General features: G+C 39.9%; 2 protein-coding genes and 1 long non-coding RNA gene across 5 annotated transcripts; 1 reads left to right on the top strand and 2 right to left on the bottom strand.

Annotated features, from left to right (window-relative positions):
* Nucleotides 1-1,124: 1,124 nt before the first annotated feature.
* On the bottom strand, nt 1,125-12,040 carry mc2r (melanocortin 2 receptor). The gene is made up of 3 exons (XM_008411098.3): nt 11,494-12,040; nt 5,123-5,501; nt 1,125-2,944 (listed from the first exon to the last, which is right to left on the bottom strand). Exons 1-3 carry the CDS (start codon nt 11,519-11,521, stop codon nt 2,386-2,388), a joined length of 966 nt encoding a protein of 321 aa, XP_008409320.1. The 5' UTR covers nt 11,522-12,040; the 3' UTR covers nt 1,125-2,385.
* A 1,750-nt stretch (nt 12,041-13,790) lies between these two features.
* LOC145547664 (uncharacterized) lies at nt 13,791-16,882 on the top strand. The gene is made up of 3 exons (XR_014083960.1): nt 13,791-14,454; nt 14,923-15,058; nt 15,424-16,882. It is a non-coding gene; the product is annotated as an uncharacterized LOC145547664 (long non-coding RNA).
* LOC145547663 (uncharacterized) lies at nt 16,883-20,163 on the bottom strand. Of its 3 annotated transcripts, XM_081597458.1 has the most exons (5): nt 19,950-20,163; nt 19,653-19,744; nt 18,704-18,898; nt 18,282-18,358; nt 16,883-18,168 (listed from the first exon to the last, which is right to left on the bottom strand). In XM_081597458.1, exons 1-5 carry the CDS (start codon nt 20,098-20,100, stop codon nt 17,178-17,180), a joined length of 1,506 nt encoding a protein of 501 aa, XP_081453584.1. In that variant the 5' UTR covers nt 20,101-20,163; the 3' UTR covers nt 16,883-17,177. The 3 variants fall into 3 exon arrangements, with proteins under 3 accessions (XP_081453584.1, XP_081453585.1, XP_081453586.1); XM_081597459.1 differs by having other exon boundaries at nt 19,653-20,163; XM_081597460.1 differs by lacking the exon at nt 19,653-19,744.
* Nucleotides 20,164-20,716: the final 553 nt, after the last annotated feature.

Genomic DNA, 20,716 nt, shown 5'->3' with positions numbered 1-20,716 from the left:
CAGAATGTCGCTCAAGTTCTCTTTCACTGGGTCTCATCCAGACCTTCAGGTTGCTGTGCATTGCTAGGCCCTCACTGACACCCAGAGGGAACAGCATGATCTGGTACATGTGCAGTCCAGCAGTGGTTGAATGATTTAATATGCAAAGGGTTGGGATAAGCTGGGAAAAACCAGAAAGCATAAAAGATGGCATCTTCAGTGAAACTTGTTAGTTTGGCCTGTCAGTCAGTCAGTCAGTCAGTCAGTCAGTCAGTCAGTCAGTGAGTTAATGACACTCTTTGTCCTGCAGAGTGGATCATGGATTTATCGCTTTCTTCCTCAGGCCATGTCTGCACAGTGCTGCAGGCTTCTTCTGTCAGCTGATCTTCTCTCAGTCTTCACATACTGGTGACAGATCACTGATCTCTGGAGGAATAATGCTCTCTGCTCTAAGCAGGCTAGCTTTTTGCTAATCAGGTCATCTATATGCCCGTCTCTGGCCTGCGTTTGTGCAAAATTACTTCCAAATAGTCATTTCTTCTGTGACTCTTTTTATCAGTGGCTTTGCATGACAGATGTATAATGGGGGCAAATGTTAGACTTTAGCATATTGCCAGTTTTTTCAATTATAATAATGTATCAAGAATTTATCATTTTCTTTAGATATTGATCAGTCTCTTTAATCAAACGTAATTTATTAAAAATCAAGATGAATAATCAGTTCAGCATAACAAGATTTTATTGACAATCAGTTATTGTACGTCTACAATAATTAACTAAGCAAAGGAACAAAAACAGAGATAAAACTCACAAACACAAACAATTTAACACTGTTTAAAGAGAAATGTCTGACTGAATCATTACTGATATAAATTTGTTCTAAAAGTATTACTGATTGCACTTTAAAAATTAGGTAACTTTATGTTATCAAAGGTAAAGTTTAAACAGTAATGATTTCTTGGTTAATGTCAAGTTGTCATAAAGACATTTCAAATAATGTCAACTTTGTATTAAAAGTGTCATAATTTACTGAATGACACTTTATGACAGTCATAAATATTCATGAAGGCTTATTCATGTTCATGACAGGTGTTATGTCATGTCTATCACAGTGTCATGACAGTCTTATTCACCCCCCCCCCCCCCTTCAAATAAAGTGTTACCAAAATACGTCATCAAGTCTCATAATCCACTTAGAGATAAAAATGTCAATTTCAGATATGAAATCCATTATTTTTATCCACCTTATTTTCTTTTAACTGCAGAGAAGGAGAAAATAGAAAAAAATAGTTGTAGACTGATCTGCTGCTGATTGGAGCCGTTTATCATTTAAGGTTCACAGCATGTGATCATCCGTGGAATAAAGAGGCGGACTCGCTTTCAACGTTCAGAATCTAACCCAAGATTTAAGTTCTGACTCATTAGAAGCTACATGTGGGGTGTTTAAATTCATTTCTGAATTTTTAAACTTTGACTAAGAAATAGAAACAAAATAATAAATTAACATGTATCTAAACAATCTTTTGATCATAAAACTTCAAGATAACATTTATGGGTTAAGAGGCTGATATGGGCGAATTCTGCAGTAGGAAACTTTTATAAACAGTGTCAGAATGTCGTGACAGACAGATAACCTCCTATTGCAGAAATATACCACTAGGTCAGAAACTACCAATCAGAGCCAGGAATAGAGTCTTAGCACCGTCAATCAGGCTCACGTACGCACTGCTCACATCATTCCCCCTTGCTTTCTGCCCATCGCAGAGCCTGCCCTGAATGCTCAGCCTAGCTAGCATAGCCAGCATCACTTGTTTCTCCACTGTTAATCTTCAGCAGTGCATACATAAACATGATTTACAGCACTGAGACCCTCCTTCTGGCTGTGATTGGTTGCTTCTGACCGGCAGCCAGCAATGCATTTCTGCAGACATCAGGAGGAGGTGGATTTCTTTCACAGATGATCTGTCAGATGTTTCACTGTCAGGACCTGGAGACATTTAGGTAAATAACATTATGATATAAGTTAGCTGCTGCTGCTTTAAAGAGTAAGATGCCAACAATGGAATCACTTTCAGGTCATAGGGATCCCCAGTGAGACCAGAAGGACAACAAATGAAAAGTTCAAACATGTGGTTTGTACGCTCAAAGTCCATTGACCAAATGTCCAAGTAGCAATGCAAACAAGAGTGATGTAGGTTCATACCCTCTGTTAGCCTCAGCTGCTTGGTGACACAAGTCACAGGAAACACACAGTGACTTAACCCCTGCCAATGAATGACTCAAAGACAAAAATGATAATTAGCACAAAGGGGAGCAGGTTTAACGTTGCGCAGTCATCAGAATGCAGTGCAACCTATTTTTGCTCTGTGGATGAAAAACGTTTAGAAAACTTTAAATACATTTCTGTTACAAGCAAAATTTCCAGTCAGAGCAAAACAGCATCTTTCTGAAGGTGTGCCGCAGCTCAGCCATGCGGAAAGCATAGATAGCCGGGTCTATGAGGGCATGGCTCATCATCAGCACCACATGCAGCTCGAACAAGGACCTGTAGCATTCACAGTACGGATTCATAGGGCAAACTGTGATGATGACCAGGTGGACAAAAAACGGTGCCCAACACACCACAAACGCCCCAAACAGGATGGTGAGAGTGAGAGCGCCTCTCATGTTGCTGCCCCACCTCCTCTGATGCTGAGACTTGTCCCTGCCGCCACCAGGTAGCGCTGCAATGTTCTTGGCATGAATGCGGGCCATCATGAACATGTAGACGTAGAGGAAGCAGATGGCTGCCAGGGAGACAACGAAGAAGACGATGAAGCAGATCATGATGAACTTAAAGTTGAAGAACTTCACCATTAGCACGGCCAGAACTGCACATAATGTCCAGATGAGCCCCAAGATGGCTGCAGTTCGCTGCATGGTCATGATGTTGTGGTAACGTAGCGCATGGAAGATGGTGATGTAACTGTAGGATAAACAACAACAAAAAACATTTCAGTCCTGATTGAAGGATATTTGGATTTTATAATTAGGGTTTGTGTTAGAGTTGTGTTAGAGTTATTCAAATGTGTGTAGGGTTAGAAAGACAAAACAAAGAAACTTGTGACCATATGCTAATTTTCTTACATTTGCAGCTGCCCTTAGGGGGTTAATGGAGCTTCGAAAAAAACCTTGGTGGTTAGTCAAACTTTCAGTTGAGTTAAAAGCTTATCAGAGTGAAAGTAATTGGAAAATCTTGGAACCCATACATTGGTCAGATAATGGATATCATTAGACAGCAAAGGATCCTTTGTTGTTTCAGTTCAAACAAAAATGAGCATATAAAGAACATCATTATCTTTTTAATTTGGTAATCCACTCTCTTTTGAATTAGAATCTACAAAGATCAAATTCATCCATCCGTCCAAGGTAATCCTGGCAGGGCACCTACCTGCAGCAGGCGCAGGGTGAGGGGGCGGGTGCATGCAAAGATCAAATGTCTAATTAAAAACACAATTTAGACTTAAAACTGTTTTTAAGGATCTTATGTGGCCCTAACAACATGGTCTCAGCTTGTTGTATGGAACAGATCAGTGAATGAGAGTCACACCAGTCCCAACATAAATGAGCTACAAACAGAGTTCATTAGATCCCTTTCACCTTGTCTTTTGACAGATGTGTGCTGGAAAGTTAACTTAAACTACAATGATCAACCGTTTCTGCAAGGCAACATGTTGCTATTATCCATAATACCATCTCTTTGCCTCAGGGTAATAGTTGGGCTTTGATAAAGTTTCCTTTATTTTATTTTCAGGAAAGCCACATTCAGCTATCAAACAATAAGGTGTATGTACCTATAGCAATCAATATGCTTTTAGGTGGAAAAGGGCAAACTAATGATGTTTTCCAGGCTCATTTTGAGTATCGAAATGGTAATGAGTTGTTTTTTTGTTTTTTTTGAAAATCTGCAACAAAAATGTTTGAATGTGGCTTCTTGAATGTCATGTCACAATTTATTTATCATTATCTTCCCTCTTTTATAAAGTTTTGTATCATTCAAAGGAATGCTTTGTTGAGGAGTGACAAGCCAAAATGAGAGGGTAAAGAACATTTCATCATTGTGGCTGGATACCAGTCACTACACCAGTGGTCAAACTAATAGCACTGTGGGCCTCTGTACTAAAAACTGTACTAAGACATATCACACCTTTTAAAATGGGATTGTATTAGCAAGAAATGTGACAAAAGTGATTGACAGAGCTATCTATCACAGTCTTCTGTCTCCATCAAAAGGTTTACAATAAAATGACAAGTTTGATTTGCATCCTTGTCGGTTTTGTGCAGCTGACCGCTCAGCACCCAATGACCATTTTTACAGTGAAATCTTCTGAATTAAAGCAATATTAGGTGGCCAGTTGTCTGTTTTTTTGTCGAGATCTGCAGGAGTTAACACTCACATAGGTTGTTTTAACATCAGTCATGGCAGAGTAGGCTGTTTTCTGAAAAGCACAGCGTTATGTGTTGGGCGTTAGGGTCAATACGGCATTATGGTCAATACATGGTGAAAAAACACATTAGATTGTCCAAAGACACCATTAGACACCATTACTAGTTCTTCATGAAGGAATTGCAAAGTGCAATTGAATTAGGTAACATAGTTGCATTGTGCCCTTGCCCAGTGTGCAGGACATACAGTTCACACAGTGGTTCACATAATAGTAAAAAAAATATACCACTGTGTAAGAGAAGGACAGAGCCTGGTGCTGCAACGTTGGAAACCTTGTCCTGTAAATTCCGTAACAAAAGTATGTTTTTATCTTTTTTAATCTTTTTTTTCAAAATCTCTTTCTCACTGTTTATTCAATGTCACATGCTGTTTTTATTTTTATTTTATTATTTTTTTTATTATGTAAAGTCCTTGAAATGCCTTGCTGCTGAAATGTGCTATACAAATAAACTTTGATTGATTGATTGATTGATTGATTGATTGATTGATTGATTGATTGATTGATTGATTGATTGATTGATTGATTGATTGATTGATTGATTGATTGATTGATTTGCGAAGTCCGAAACCTGTTTACTGCTTTAAGACGACTAACTTTTTTTTTTTTTTGGCATCACTCACTGTATCCGTCATCCGTCAGCAGATCTGGATACATACCGGTCAACAGCAATGGCCAGGAAACTGGATATGGAGCCTACAAACGACATGCAGAGCAGGGAGTCCATCACGTCGTCTAGGTCGGTCTCAGGAGGACCCCTCCTCTCCAGGTGTCCCGCATCAGCGAGAACTATCATCAGGTTTTCCCATGTTTTTGTCACGCTGGCGATGGTGTTGAAGGCAGCCAAGCTGCACATGAAGCAGTACATGGGCGAGTGGAGGTTCCTGCTGCGCATCACCGCCACCACGACCAGCAGGTTCTCAGCCAGACTGACGATTCCAACAGTGAAGAAGACGGGAAACGGGACCTTGACCTCAGGGCAGCCTGTCTGGTTCATGGCAGCGTCCTGTCTGACTCCAATGCAGACTAAACAAGTTCCTAAGAACAGGTGAAAGCAAATAGAAATATGACACAAGTTTAAATGCTAGCACAGAGTAATAATAATGATGATGATGCACCAGTACTGTTGAGCTTTGATGAGAACTATTGGGGCTATGCCAACTGCATCGTTGTCTTTGGGGTAACATCATATTTTTCCAATATTATAAACTTAGTCATGTTCCTGGCTCAGATTTAAAACTTAATTTTAACGTTCTGGTCCATGTGAATTTCATAATAATAAAGTGTTACAGAAAAAAAAAGCCAGGCATATATTTAACTTCTAAGTTGAAATGTAATAGTAAAAAAACATTATATATATATATATATATATATATATATATATATATATATATATATATATATATATATAATTTTTGAAGCCTTAGAGACAAGCTCTCAGTTTATCTTCTCTGAACCCTGCAGCAGGAGTTCTGCAACTCTGGCTTAATTTTAATGAAAATTTAAATGAGAGGTCATATTTCTTTTATTTCAGCTTCCCTTCATTGGCTTCCTGTTAAATCCAGAAGAGAATTTAAGCTTCTCCTTTTCATATATAAAGCCCCTAATATCCAGTTCCATTATGCATCAGAGATCTGATTGGTCCATATGTTCCTAACAGAGCACTTTGCTCTCAATCTCAGACTGTAGGTTTACTACTGGTTCCTAGAGGTTCTAACAGTAGAATGTGAGGCAGATCCTTTAGTTCTCAGACTCCTCTGCTGTGGAAGCAGCTTGTGAATCAGCCACCCTGCTTACTATAAGACAAGGCTTAAAACTTTCCCTTCTGATGAAACTTATAGTTAGACTGGCTTAGATCGGACCTAGTCTCTCACCGTTTTTTCTTCTTACCAGACAAAGAAATCACAACACATCAACCAGAATTTTAATTCTCTTCTTAAACTAAAAAATATAACCTGTGCTATAAAGTCAGAACAGTTTGCATAAGGTAAATTGATGTGAGTGTGGCAGGGTTCCAAAGGTTTGCTATCTTGGGCTTATACAGTAAAGACTACAAACATGCAATATGAGTTCAGCCTGCTCTAACAGACTGATTCAAGTTGAGTTTTAGTCATTTGAGAGCTATTGCACAAGCACAACTCAAACTGTGTAAATAGTGACTTTAAAAGCACAACACAAATCTAAAGCCAAAATGAAAATCTATAGAAATCCTTTCACTAGCAAGGACCACGCCACAAACAGATACGTTTAAAGATTTATTTATGGATGCATTAGGGATGAAGGGGAGAGGGAGGAAGGGCAAAAGGATGAGGGGATGAAAGTATGGAGGGATGAAGGGATGGAGGATCTTGATTTGGTCGTCTGGGAGAATGATGGAGGGCTTGGGATGTGGACACTGAGTGGGGGTGTCTTCGGGAGGCGATTCCTCTTATTTATTCCTGAGCCAACGTAGGAGCCCCAAAAGTGTCCAATTTAAATTGAGATGAGAAAAGAATGGCTTTGCGAAAGTCACTGAGGTTATATGGAGGCATGAAAGGTACACTTGTGATGACTAGTGAACTAAGACTTGAATTGTCTTGTAGGAGGTAGCCTGAATTCACATAGGAAAGAATAGGCGGAATAAGGTTTGAGAGAGATGCTGGACTTGACTTAATAGCTTGAGCCAGACTTAAGTGATTGCGTTACGGGATGCTGAGGTGAGGCGTGGACCTTGAGATGAAATGGTTGCTGAATTTCTGATCTGAATGTGAAGATGGGCTCGTATGGGTTGAGGATGGAAGAGATGAAATGGGTGAGAGAAGCGAACTGATCGGTTAACATCTCTGAAGACTGATATCTAAATGATGAATACCTGAAGAGTGTGGGTGGATAAAGAATTATGCTTGGAGAAAAGGAATAGGGGAGTCGGTTGGACATTATTGAAGGCTGAGGAGTCGGAGATTAGTGAATTTCTGAATCTGAAGCAGAGAGTCGGAATTTGAAGGAAGTGATAGAACATCGGGGATGTTCTGAGTTACTGGAATGTGAGCCGCTCGAACCTGGAACTGACGCTGCGCTGAGACCTGAATGAGTATGAATAGAAGAGAGTAAACTTCTTATGCCGTTCATGTCCCCAAAGTTTCGCTGCCTTAATGATGAAATCGAATGCGAGGAGAAATGGATTCTAGGCCGTTTGTTTCTGAAATGGCTGCAAAGCCTTGGAGGGAGTTGGATGTCTTCGGGTTGAAGAGAAGTCATTGTAGGAGAGAAAACTTGCCCTTGCAAGAGAAATTGAGGATGAGTGAGCCTTGAACGAGAGGGGTGTTGGCTGGAATGTAGGGTTTCTCTGAGGAGTGATATGAAGGCATGGTTCATGGAACTGTTAGAAACGTCCTTCAGTGGGTACGATTGAGAAGAATGAGTGGTTTCGGGGTTACGTGATGAACGAAGGTGAGGTAAAACCCTTGGATGAATCCGTAAGAGAGAATTGAACTCTCCATTAGGATGATGTCTGAGGTAGGAGTGAGAGCGTTTGCCTTGGTTTGAAGTGAAGAAATTGTTCTGGAAAGCTGGGAGTGGACTGGGACTGAGGAGTCGGAGAATCCTGTAAAGAAGCTGACATGGATTGGCGGGCAGCGGGTTGCAGCTGGAGACTGAACTACCAGGATCGTTGGGGTATTGCAGATCATCTTGGCCCCAGGTGTGGGACGGCGTGGCCCAATTGTCGGTGCCCTCGGAAGTTGATGAGCTTACGAGAAAGATTGATGTCTGAGTTTGGGTTGATGTGAAGGGGAGGGGCGGTGGGGGATAGCCATTTCTCGTCGTATAGAGAGGGGGATGGATGGATGAATGTGGATAGGTATAGAATGAGGGTGGATGAATGAATGAATGAATGAATGAATGAATGAATGAATGAGCGGATCTGGGTGATTGGGTGAACGGATGGATCTGAAATGGATGAATGGATGTGGATAGAGGGATAGATGGATCAATGAATGAATAATTTGGTGGGTGGATGAAAGGATGGAGGGATGATGGGTGGAAGGACAGAGAAATGTGGATGGGTGGATGAACGAATGAATGAATGAATCAGTGAGTGGATGGAGGGATGTGAATGGATGGATATGAGGATGGGTGGATGAATGAAAGAATAAATCGATGGGATGAATGAATGAATAAGTCAATGAGTGGATGGAGGGATGTGAATGGATGGATATGAGGATGGGTGGATGTTGATAAATTAATGAATAGATCAATGAGTGGGTGAATGAATGGAGGGATAGATGGATGGAGGGATTGATGGATGAAACAAGGATGAAGAGGGAGAGTAATTGTACAAGTAGTTGCTGGATGAGAGGAGTACCGCATAAACTGCAAGAAAGACGTGCAGGGGCAAATACGGACGTACGATTCGGGTTATAAGAACCCAGTTCTTAATAAAATGGTAGAAAGTGGCCTGATATGTGGGCTGCAGAGAGAATGTGATGTTGGTGGGAGCCTTATCTTCTAGATTGAAGAATCATGTGAAGAATGATGAAGAGATGGTTATCGAATTCAGACCTGCGACCTGGATACTTGATGTGAAGTTCCTTCGAGGTTTGCGGCAAGATGTGGACGTCCCCTACGATTCTGTTGTTGAGAGAGTCGTCTCTTCTGCCGTCGTCTGCTGGGGTGGCGGCATCGGAGTCAGGGACCTAGAAGTTCGACGGCCTGATAAAGATTGGTTCAGTTCTGTAGAAGGCTAAAGATAATTTGGATGGCTCCGGCTGAGCCGGAATGCTGTGCTAGTGTTTGGCTAAAACCTAGAATATAGAGCACATCACTACGGTTCTAAGGTCTCTGCTCTGGCTCCCTGAATCTCGGAGAGTAAACTAAGAATACTGCTAATAGTTTATGATCCTTGAATGGCTAACGCCGAAATATGTAGACATTTGTTTTTGAGATGGTTATGTGAATAAGGTTCGCATGATCCCTGGCCTGAGAAAGCCGAGCATCTTGGTTAGAGGTTTCTTCAGATTTGTGTTGGACAAATCGCTGCAGAATATCTTTCCTGCCAAGGTTCGACAACATCGTTAGAATTTGATGGTGAAAATAATGGTGAAACGGGAGAGGGATGTTCTTATATGTTATTGCATGAATGGGACAGAAGGGGGAGGTTTGATTATGCATGTTAGAGAGATGATGAACAAAAAGAGAAAAAGGGAACGGAGGGAGGATGGTAGTCGGTTTGAAAATAGAGTGAAACCTAATGTAAATCGCTACTGCTCAGACTGGTAGCGGTGTTCTTTAAGACAAGTGAAGATGTACTACTGACCTGCTGAGGTATTAGAGTAGACAAACTTTTAAAAAATATATATATTCAAACTTTGGGAAGCTTGGGAGAATAGTAATGAAATGACGATGCAGAAAGGGTCTTTGAACTGAGAGGATGCAGGCAGAGGGTGTGATACAACCATGCTCCGCTAGGGGAGCTGTCGGTGCAAGTAGAGGTCCGAATCGGAGTGAGTGAAGGCGGAGGTGACGTCATCGAGGATGCTGTTGGAGAAAGTGGGAGCTTGGGGTGTTTGAACTTCGGTGGTGGTGGTGCGGTTGACTGTTGAGTTTCGGAGGAGGGATGCTGAAATAAGGATATGTTTGTGATGCTTGGCTGAGAGGCTCTGGAAGTTCGTGGTGATCCGAGAAGAGTCTAGCACTCGGGTGGAGGTCTGAGCCGGCGTTGGAAATGACGTCACCGGAGATCATGGATGAGGAAACGGACTTTGAAGGACTTGCTGGGTGGCTGAAAGGGATTCGTTTCTCCTGTAGAGAGCGTTGGAGGTGAGGAATTGAGACTTAGATGGGTTGATGTGCCTGCGATGCAGTGCTGAGGTGAGGAAGGGTTGGTGTTATTTAGCTGAATGACTCTGGGAGGCGGCGGTGCCCCGGAAGAAGAGCCTGAAGTCTGGCGTCTCTTGGCCTTCTGCGTTCGCTGAACTGGAATGTTGGAGGTGAAGGGCGAACCACGGACTGATGTAGGAACGGCGCTAATGAGGTGCAAGACGGAAAATAAAAAAGCATGCAGCGTTTGCTAATTGGAGCTTGACTAATTGCTGGAAGAGGAAAAGAAATGTTCGCAGCGGATGGAATATTGAAGAACATCGTCTGGATCTGAAGGGAAGAGCTGGGTAGCCATGTCGCTTTCAGTGGTGAGTTGAATTGTAGGCTTGTAGTCGTAGCGGAAGTCACGGGTCTGACGTTTGACAAAACACGACAGACTGAGTAGAGTGGATGAGCGGAGTATAAATGGGCCGCTTGATGAGTTGGAGGTGTGGTTTGGGCGTGGCCCTGATCCTGAAATTAAGTCAACACATTAACTTCCACTTTGGTGACTTCAAATAAAAGCTAAACTAATAAAATTTAAATGAATCCAGAATATCCTGACAAGACACTGAAAATTAAAGCTGCAATAGGTAAAAATATATATCTCTTTACATGTTTCTTAAACCTTTCACTATGTTGACTGTATATAATGAGACAGGTAATCTGTGAAAAAAGAAAAAAAATCAAGCTCCTCTGCCTCCTTCCTGTGGTTCCACTGCCATCTGCAGAAACAACAGAAACAACCAATCAGAACCAGGAGGAGGGTCATAGCACTGTATATCATGCTGATGAAAGCGATTCACCAGTACTAATGGCAGAAAGACAATTTACCATCACAGGAAAACTCTTTACCCTCTGTCATCGATAGACATGCTAACTGGCTTGCGCATTAACGGAAAGCTACGCTCTGGGGGAAAGCTGTAGCTTAGCAAGGTGATACAAGGGGCAGGATGTGAGAAGCACCTATGTTAGCATGATTGACAGTGCTAAAGCCCTCCTTCTTGCTCTGATTGGTTGTTTCTGGCCAGTCGTATTCCTGCAGACAGCAGCACTAGCACAGTGAGGAGTCAGAGAAGTTTGATTTATTATCACATTTATATTCATACTGTTATGACCTAGTAAGAGTTTTACTAGGTCATAGTAACATATTTTAGCAAATACGTAAAAAACTTTTTTTTAAAATAAAAGTTACCTACTGCAGCTTTGAGGAAAGAGGGCATTCAAACTCGGGTGGAGAGGCAGACCTGAAACCCAGGTGGTTGGTAGCTGCTATCTTACTGTGCAAGTGTAAATTCCTCTGGTAATTACTAGAGCGCCGATCACATTCAGGAAACTCACACAGTAGTAATCAGTAACCAGCAGGTCTCTGAAGTTGTTCTGTAACAAATGCCTCTCTCTTCCACGTACATCCTGTTTTTAAGCGGGAGGTGGAGTGGCGGGTGTAGGGGGGCTTTTGGCAGTGCTCAAGCTTTATCTGCAGCCACATCTGCCTCTGCTTTCCTGTTTGCATAAGAGAGTTGCAATCAATTTGTTCTGCAGGTGTCCTTCTCAGAGTTTTGGTTTGTTCGTGTTTACCGCAAGTCTGTGATGCCAAAAGCTTACAGGATATTACAATGCCTCTGATTGCAGAGTCCGTCTAATCCACTGTGCTTTCCTCCGCTTTCTATGTACAAATCTCTGCTTGATACATCATCTATAGAAACACAGGAAAGGACCGCGTGTTACTCAATTCCAACACATCACTGTTTCTCCTAGTAGAGTAAAACAAAGAGTGTGTACATGTAAATATTTTAGTAAAACTCACATGGATGCTGCATTATGTTTTTAAAAATACAGAGATAAGAAAAGTGCACTTTCTGAAATGAGCCGAGTCACTTATCTACAATACTCCATTCATTATCCTTGGGCAGCCTTCAGTGTAGAGTAAAAAGTAATTAATGCAGCAGCAATGCAGTAAAATGATGCAAAGTTTTTACTTTTTTAATGTGTCATTTTTATTTATAGCAGAATAATACAAATACAGAAGATAACATTTGATGTCCATGAATCTAAAGTATGTGATCCATAACATCCACAAGTGATGGTAAATAATTTAGGATATTTTTTTCACTTATCAACCAAAGACAGCAGGGTAGATTATGATCAGGTGGTTCTGACTAGCAGTGTTGTAGTACTCGAAATCGGTCTTGGTCTCGAGACCATTTTTTTGATGGGCTCGGACTCGACCGCATTTGGTCTCGGTCTTGGGCGCTAAGGACTCGGCATTTTATTTCAAGACCAGTCAAGACTGCAACAATGAAAATATCACTAAACGTACAGCATACTGTCCAGTTTATTTGTTAACATCGTTGATTTTAGTGGATGCAAAACGCACCGATTAAAATCCAAGCAATAACGTGTTTCTGTTACTCCCCTGCCCCAACTGTGTGAAGCTGACACTCCGACCCACATCAAAAAATACAGAAAATAGTCTGAATGGTTAGTGCTCCGTTTGTGCCGTTAAAATGTTCGTTTGTGTAGCTTTGGTTTCTGAGATACCAAAAAGTTATAAAAGTTATAATTTTGGCTGATGATGTCACCATCACCCCATCTTGCGCCAAAATAAACCAAAGTGGGCTACTTCGTTAGTGCTCCGTTTGTGCAGGTTTGTGCTATTGAAACTGTCGTTTGTGCAACTTTCATCTTTGAGATATTAAAAGTTATAATTTTGGCCGATGATGTCACCGTCACCCCATATTGCGCCAAAACAAACCAAAGTGGGCTACTTCGTTAGTGCTCCGTTTGTGCAGGTTTGTTCCGTTAAAACTGTGGTTTGTGCAGCTTTCAACTTTGAGATGTTAAAAATATTTTTTTAGGTCATCCAGAGTTCACCATCCCCCCATATTGCTCCAAAACAAATCAAAGTGTGGGCTACTTCGTTTAAATTCTTCAGATTTTCAGCTGTTGTACAATGTGTATCTAATTTTTGTTTTGAACTTCAATAAAGATTTAGAACAAGAAGAAATTTGTCTCATTTCAAGAAATGTTTTAAGATAGCAATGTTTTCTCACCAATATGGGGTTCTCTCTCCACAATAATTGAATTCTGCCAATAAAGAACATGCAGCAGTGACCCTAACGCAGTGGTTCTTAACCTGGATTCGATTGAACCCCAGGGGTTCGAAGAGTCGGTCTCAGGGGTTCAGCGGAGCCTCTGCGGCGGAGATAAAGACACACTTGCGTAAAGTCGTGATGACGCACCCCGCTTTGCCATCACTTGCTGCAGAGGATCACGTTACATGGCTTAGCCAATCAGTGCTGCGGAGGAGCACTGATCTGCTCCTTAGTAGCATATTTTTGGGGTTGCTACTGCCTCTAGTGGCGTGGGGGTGGCAACACAGTGGGGGATAAGGAGGGTTCGGTGAATGCGCATATGAAACTGGGGGGTTTCAGTACCTCAAAAAAGGTTAAGAACCACTGCCCTAACGTAATGTTTATAACCTGTTCAACGGGCTCTTTGCACCTAAGGCGCTGACGTCACACCCGCATGCGCGTAGTGCGGCTCATTTCCTTCCGCTTTGAGTGACCATGACCGCAAGGAAAGACAAAATCGTATTTCAAAAACAATCTAAGCAATACCATGAACACTGTTGTGTTCCCCGGTGCACAGCGTCTTCCAAATATAACGGCCGTTTAAGTTTTCATGGATTTCCATGCGATCCTGACTTAAGAAGACGATGGCTAGTAAATATTCGTCGCGACAAATTCAAGCTAACAACACATAGCAAAGTTTGCAGCCTTCACTTCACTCCGGATCAGCTTCTTCAACCTAAAACTGCCGGAGGGAGAAGAAAGGTAAATAAAGGAGCTGTCCCTGAGTTATTTCAATGGAACAACTTCTGTGTTCAGCCTGAAAGAGCGAGTGTATGGGAACGAGTGAGCAGACCAGAGCCAGACAGCACTGAAACTGATCCGCCTGTGCAATGCACTTCTGCCGATCACGATTATTGCTCCGTCCCAGAACCAGCTGGCCTGGACATGGCAATAAATGAAAACGATAAATTAAAAGAAGAAATAAAAGCCCTAACAACCCAGATCGAAGAACTGAAAATTCAATCTACCTTTGGATTACAGCGGTTCGCAGGGTCCGATGATGACATCCGATTTTACACAAGGTAAGCTTGTACACTGCAACGAACCTTTTCCTTTTTAAAATGTGGGTTACTTGCCCCACCTTTGATTTTTTAATTTATTATTAAATGTGTCTTAATTCAAAAATACAATAAACACACTTACATTTCGTGTTAAAGTCACACTTGTTAGGTCACAAGTGTCAATTTTCAGAAGTGTTTTGTATTTGCTGAACCTGCTATGCTACATATATCAAGTGAAAATAAAAAGTATGTAATGTTACTGAAAGTATTTTGCATTTTTCTAACATTAAATATTAGAATTAATACAATCTACTGCTGTAGTTTCAAAAGATTTTTAACTTTTTAAATTTAATTTATTGGGTGTTTGGGAACCGTCCTTTTATAGTATTTATATTATTGAATAAGTAAAAGTTGTGGTTACTTTATCCTTTACTTTACTTTTGTATTATTAAAAATAATCTGAAATGTTACTATGTTGTGTACCAACAGATTTTCAAGTTATCGTCACTTCATGTTGTTTTGGGGGCTTATTGAACCTTCTGTCCACAAAATGATTCGCTCATCAAGAGTCAGAGCTGTTGAGGGAAGCGGCGAAGCAATAACTGCTGTCAGAGCAGCACACATGGTTGGTAGCTTCCACAAGTACACTTTGTATATGCAATAAGAACTTTTACTACAGATTATAGAGGAATATGTTATCTTCAGAAAGTGCTGCTTGCATATCATCACAAATTTCTGATAATTATTGAGTCAGTATGTAATATATTTCATTAAACTGAGATAAGGGTTAAATAAGTGAAAATGAGTAGGAAGAAATGAACAAACTGAAAAGTAGTGGTAAGATAATTATTCTGTTCTTTGTTATATATACACATATTTTCTCTTGTTCTACTGGTTACTATTGTTTATGATAACCTCTTTAAAGTACATAAGTAAATAAATATGGATTTTTATACATTTTGAATGTATTTTTGCTTTTTCTTTTATCAGAGGCATTCCTTGCAACCCATTGATGAGCTGTTCCTGTTCCAGATGTACCTGGCTGCAGGGCTTAAGGAAAGAGACCTAGCAAACCGGTTTAATATTCACATTTCTACTGTAAGCCGCATTATTTGTTCATGGACCAATTACTTGTACACTCTTTTGGGTTCACTATGTATCTGGATTGATACAGAGGACATCCAAGCTCAACTCCCTGGTGAATTCAAAGATTTTCCTGACATTCAAGTGATAGTAGATTGCACTGAGCTCAAATGCCAATCTCCTGCTTCTCCTCTCCTCCAAAGTGAGATGTTTTCCAAATACAAATCTCACTGCACAATGAAAGGTCTGATCGGAATGGCTCCCCATGGTGCAGTGACCTTTGTTTCTTCACTCTATGAGGGGTCAATAAGTGACAAAGAGTTGTTTATGAGGTCAGGGTTGGCTAATCTTCTTACTGAGGACATGGCCATAATGGTAGATAAAGGATTCCTCATCTCTGAGTATGTGAAGTGCAAGGTATACTGTCCACCTTTTCTCAGCAAGAAAAGGCAGATGCCAGCTCAAAATGTTCTTCAGACTCAGAAAATTGCACGTCTCCGAGTGCACATTGAACGGGTAATCCGAAGAGTTAAAGAAAACAAAGTCTTTGATTCAATTATCCCTTTATCTATAGTTGGCTCCATTAATGAACTTTTTGCAGTGGCTTGCCTCCTTATCAATTATCAAAAAAACCTCTGGTCAGGGCATGGGCTACATAAAGTGAACGAATGTGTAGTCCACTTTAGGTGTTTCCCAATCCTTGTCCTAAAGGCACATTTCCCTGATTGCAGTTCAGCAAATGGCTGTTATTTATCAAAATCAGTAAGCAGATGATAAATTGGAGAAACAACTGAAACATTTTATTTTGATGGGATGTGCATAAGACTGAGATAACCTGTCGTGAACATAAGAGTCTTTATGAATGTTGTCATGAATTCTCATTTGTTTAATAACACTTTTAATGGAAAACTTCTCAGTTGCAATGAAAGCCTGTTAAAAGTAATAACTTTGCATTACTGTGTCATTTACAAAATAATACAGTTTGCACTTTTAATGAACTTTGATTGCAACTTTCAGATAAATTTTGCATTAAAAGTGTCATTATTTACCGAATAACACTTCATGACAAAAGTCAGACATTCATAAAGACTCTTTCATGTCCATGACAGGTGATATGTCATGTTTATGATGGTATGTCAATCTTATGCATACCGTCAAATAGTGTTACCTAACAAAATTGTATTTTCTCAGATGTGTAAGTTTTGTAAAAGGAATGAGTTATCACAGAAGCAGTCAAATGTATTTGTATTTCTATTATGTGTTGATTGAATGTTATCAAATTTTATAAATGTGATTGTAAATAAGCATTTTTCTCATGTAAACCTGTTAAAGCTAAAGCAAAATTAAATTGACAGTATTGACAATAGTGCAACTTGATATTTGTTTATTTTTTGCATTTAGTGAAACCTTACTTTTTTGCAAAAAAAAAAGGTATGTCTAAAAGAAAATTGCAAGGACTTGCAAGAACTTGCAAGGATACAATGACATTTACTAAAATAAATAAAAAGGCACAGATGGACTGTTAGTCTCTCAATGAACATTGATGCTCAAACCACAGAATGATTTTGAGTGGCCTACAATCAAAACACAAAAACAAATGAATGCAGGTGGAAAATTTGCCTGCGTAGCCAAACATTTACCACTATCACAGAATGACAATGTCACACGTCATGTGCTGCACGTTTCATTGAGAGATACTTTTGCATGTAAATGTTGAAATAGAAGTGGTCACATCTCTGTCTGATTACGTTTTGAACTTCCATGTCTGGATCCAGTCGCTGCACAAAGAAATCCTCCTGTGCCCAAACAAAGAAGTCACACCACATAAGACCAGTAACAAGAAGCTGGCCTTGTACTTGCCAATAGTAAGCATGAGTTTTCTTTAATTTGAAAACTCCATCTGACATCTGCAAGTACTTGCAGTCAACATAACTTCTTACATTTGGGCATTTAATTTCAACCAAGCCAAATGATGGTGTTTCCTTGGGGTCATAAACGAGGCCATCAGGAGAGGCACCTAACCATGGGGCTTCAGGGTGAATTACTAGCCCACAAGGTGAATAATTCACATTACAGCGGTGGGCGTATTCTTTTGCTGCCTGAAACTCCATGTCAGAACCTCTTCGCATTTCAGCTGTTTCTTTGGTACCCCTGATTATTCGCTCTGCCAGAGATTCAGCAGTGGTGGGACCTCTCACATAACACACTTCCCTAAATCTTGATGAGGTTATTCTTGATTGTCGCAGCATGTGCCACTCATGAACACAGCTCTGGTCTCGTGTTGATGTCTGAATTCTGTCAGCCATATCAAATGATAACTGCAAACTCTGCAAATGAAAATGTTCCTCTAAAGTGCAAACCCAGGCACACTCTGATGGTGACAGATGATGACTACAAAGTGGAAGAGAAGGAGAAGGTGGAGCATGGTGATGTAACTCTATACATCGGGTTAAGATTTTGGGTTGCTGATAGGACAGTACACTTCCTTTTTGCACAAGTCCAAATTCAGAATCTACAAGCGGCTTCTCCACACTCATCCCCATGGTTGTCACCAGTGGCTTCTCCCGGGATTCCAAATCGCTGTACGTCTCTGCCACTCGAAGCACAGACAGGTCAGGAAGAGGGCCAGTCATTCCCCTGAAGAGTGTACTCCTTTAAGTGAGAAAAAAACAAAAACAAAAAAAAAAACACACATGTATTTAACTCAGGGCTAAAATATATAAGGCAGCAAGACATGAAAATTAAGTATTATGAACATTATTTACCTTAATCCTCCTTTAGACAGTCGGCCCTGTACAGGCTTCACTATCACCATCTTGCCAACTGGACCAGGTTTTACACCCTTTGAAATAGAAAAATAGAGACATAGTGTTTATAACAGTCTTCATCATGTGTTCTCAAGTCAATGTCAAGTGCAACTTACATTTTAATGCTGTACTTAAAATGTACAACTTTATACATTATACCGTATTTTTATATAGTATACATTTCAGTTTACTAAATAGTTTAAAAAATTACCAAAAAATATTTTGTACTTTATTTTTAAATAAACCTACAAAATAATTTTTGCATTTTTAAAGTCATTATATATAAGGACTATAAAAACATAATTAGTTGCTAAGCTTTACTGCAACACAGATATCTCACTGAAATATTTTTGATGAAACATGGCAGTTTTAAAACTTACAGCAGTTCTGGGTTTGTGCCATTGCTGTTCTGTTTCAGTACAGCTATGAACTGGAGGAACGACTGGGACACTGAGCTGGGAGAAGTGGGCAGTCTGGAACAGCAGAGCCACTATATGGTTGCACAATGCAGTACCAGCCACACAGGAACAACTGCATGTCACCATGATGACTGGAACTGCATCTCTGAGAACTACCTGTTGAGAGATTATTTTCAGTCATTACATTTTATTAAGACTTTGCTTTCAAACTGTTGGCACAAAATGGAGTGCCCTCCTTTAAACTGTTAAAAATATTGTGCTCAAATGGAATTCGTGTTTTATCTGTACAGGAAATAATAACAGTCATAATCAATAAATCAGAATATGCTTTTGATGAGATCTGTTTATGAGATTTATCAGTTTGCCATATTAACATGATGTAATACAATAATATTTTGTCAGCTGTAACTTATTTCTGTTAATTATTATAATTAACAGAAATAAAAGCTTAACCAATTTTTTTGCAAAACAAATGAACTTATAAAATGCATTTTATTTAGTGAATCAAACTACTGACATTAATGAACTTTTGAATATTACATTTGTTGACTATGACTGTACATTTGGTGATAAACTTTGATATTTTAGAAATACTTCCCATATTTACTAAGTGAAACTTTAAAGAAACTTTACAGACCAGCTTCTACAGACATAAAACGACAAACTGATTCACAATCAATATTAAAACAATACGGAGCTGGTCTTGTTTTAATGTTATAATGAAAAAGATAATAATTAAAAATGTGAAGAGGCTGTAAACACAATCCCATTTGAGCTCTTAACAAGAAGCATGCAAACGAAATAATACGGACGCCTTAAGGAACACGGCCATATATTTATCAAATTAACAACTTTGAACCTCAACATTCAGCTGAACTCAAACTCAAACAAATTACCAGTGCTGCCCTACTTTTAAGTTATGGGGCTTCTCGTGCTTCCTCATGCTTCGGAAGCAAAAAGCCCGAACCGTAATCTCCCCCGTTACTTGGTCTCTGTTTGACACTAACGACAACGAGCACATAGTAAAGCAATACACTTAAAAATAAACACAAAATAACGTAAGAACATTGTCCGTTAGAAAGAACAATAATGTTTAGATGATTAAATAGCACAATTGTATAAGTAAAATGTCCGAGAATATTGCTAACTAGCATTAGCATAGCTAATGTTAGCCACGGAGTTTAAAGAACTTTAAAGTAGGACTCACCTTCATATCCATGGATATATGACGAGACATACATCTTAAAACCTTTTTCCAATTTGCTTGATGGGGCTTTGGATCCAGCCTTACAAATACGATGTACATCGTTAATTGTTAGCTTTGGCAAATCCTGCAAACACCTACTGTAAAATGACATTTGTAATAGACCGGAAAAAACCGAGCCGCTTTAACCCGAACACGGAAGCTGAGGTGCAAAGAGCCCACTGTGCTTTGGTTTCGGAGGTGGGCTGAACAATTATATTCACATTGTTGACTTACTTTCTGCTGATTATGCAGCAAACGGGTAAAAAATAAAAAATCCATAGCTAATATACTAGTTGCTTGAGCAGAGTTTTTGCAGAGTAAACCGGAAGTGCGTCACTGGTTCAACAAAGTTCATCCAAGTAATGTACTAAATATTTAGTAAATATATTTTAAATGCAACAATTTTCATTTCATCCTATTTCAGACATTAAATGTGTATGGGCTTCAAGGATTTTTAAAAGCACATAACATTTTTGCAAACTTTGACATAGTTCTCACACAACGTCAACTGGGATTGGCTCCACCCACACTGTAAAAAATAATTTTTAATATCTCAGAAACCAAACATGCACAAACGAAAATTTTAACGGCACAAACCTGCACAACGGAGCACTAACAAAGTAGCCCACTTTGGTTTGTTTTGGCGCATGATGGGGTGATGGTGACGTCATCGGCCAAAATTATAACTTTTAATATCTCAAAGACGAAAGTTGCACAAACGACAGTTT

The sequence above is a fragment of the Poecilia reticulata genome, chromosome 16 (assembly GCF_904066995.2).
Source record: "Poecilia reticulata chromosome 16, P_reticulata-male-v2, whole genome shotgun sequence".
In the NCBI taxonomy this organism is placed as follows: Eukaryota; Metazoa; Chordata; class Actinopteri; order Cyprinodontiformes; family Poeciliidae; genus Poecilia; species Poecilia reticulata.
The sequence above is the reverse complement of the archived record's forward strand: the minus strand, read 5'-3'. Positions and strand labels throughout refer to the sequence as shown.

Excerpts from the sequence above, each read along its gene's own strand:
- mc2r (XM_008411098.3), bottom strand. The coding sequence starts at position 11,521 with ATGCCCTCTTTCCTCAAAGCTGCAGTAG. Across the intron at positions 5,502-11,493 it reads TTTCCTCAAAGCTGCAGTAG|GAACTTGTTTAGTCTGCATT; the intron begins GTAACTTTTATT and ends ACCTGTTCTTAG. Across the intron at positions 2,945-5,122 it reads CTGGCCATTGCTGTTGACCG|TTACATCACCATCTTCCATG; the intron begins GTATGTATCCAG and ends TTTATCCTACAG.
- LOC145547663 (XM_081597458.1), bottom strand. The coding sequence starts at position 20,100 with ATGTCATTTTACAGTAGGTGTTTGCAGGATTTGCCAAAGCTAACAATT. Across the intron at positions 18,359-18,703 it reads GGCACAAACCCAGAACTGCT|GGTGTAAAACCTGGTCCAGT; the intron begins GTAAGTTTTAAA and ends TCTATTTCAAAG. Across the intron at positions 18,169-18,281 it reads CTGTCTAAAGGAGGATTAAG|GAGTACACTCTTCAGGGGAA; the intron begins GTAAATAATGTT and ends TCTCACTTAAAG.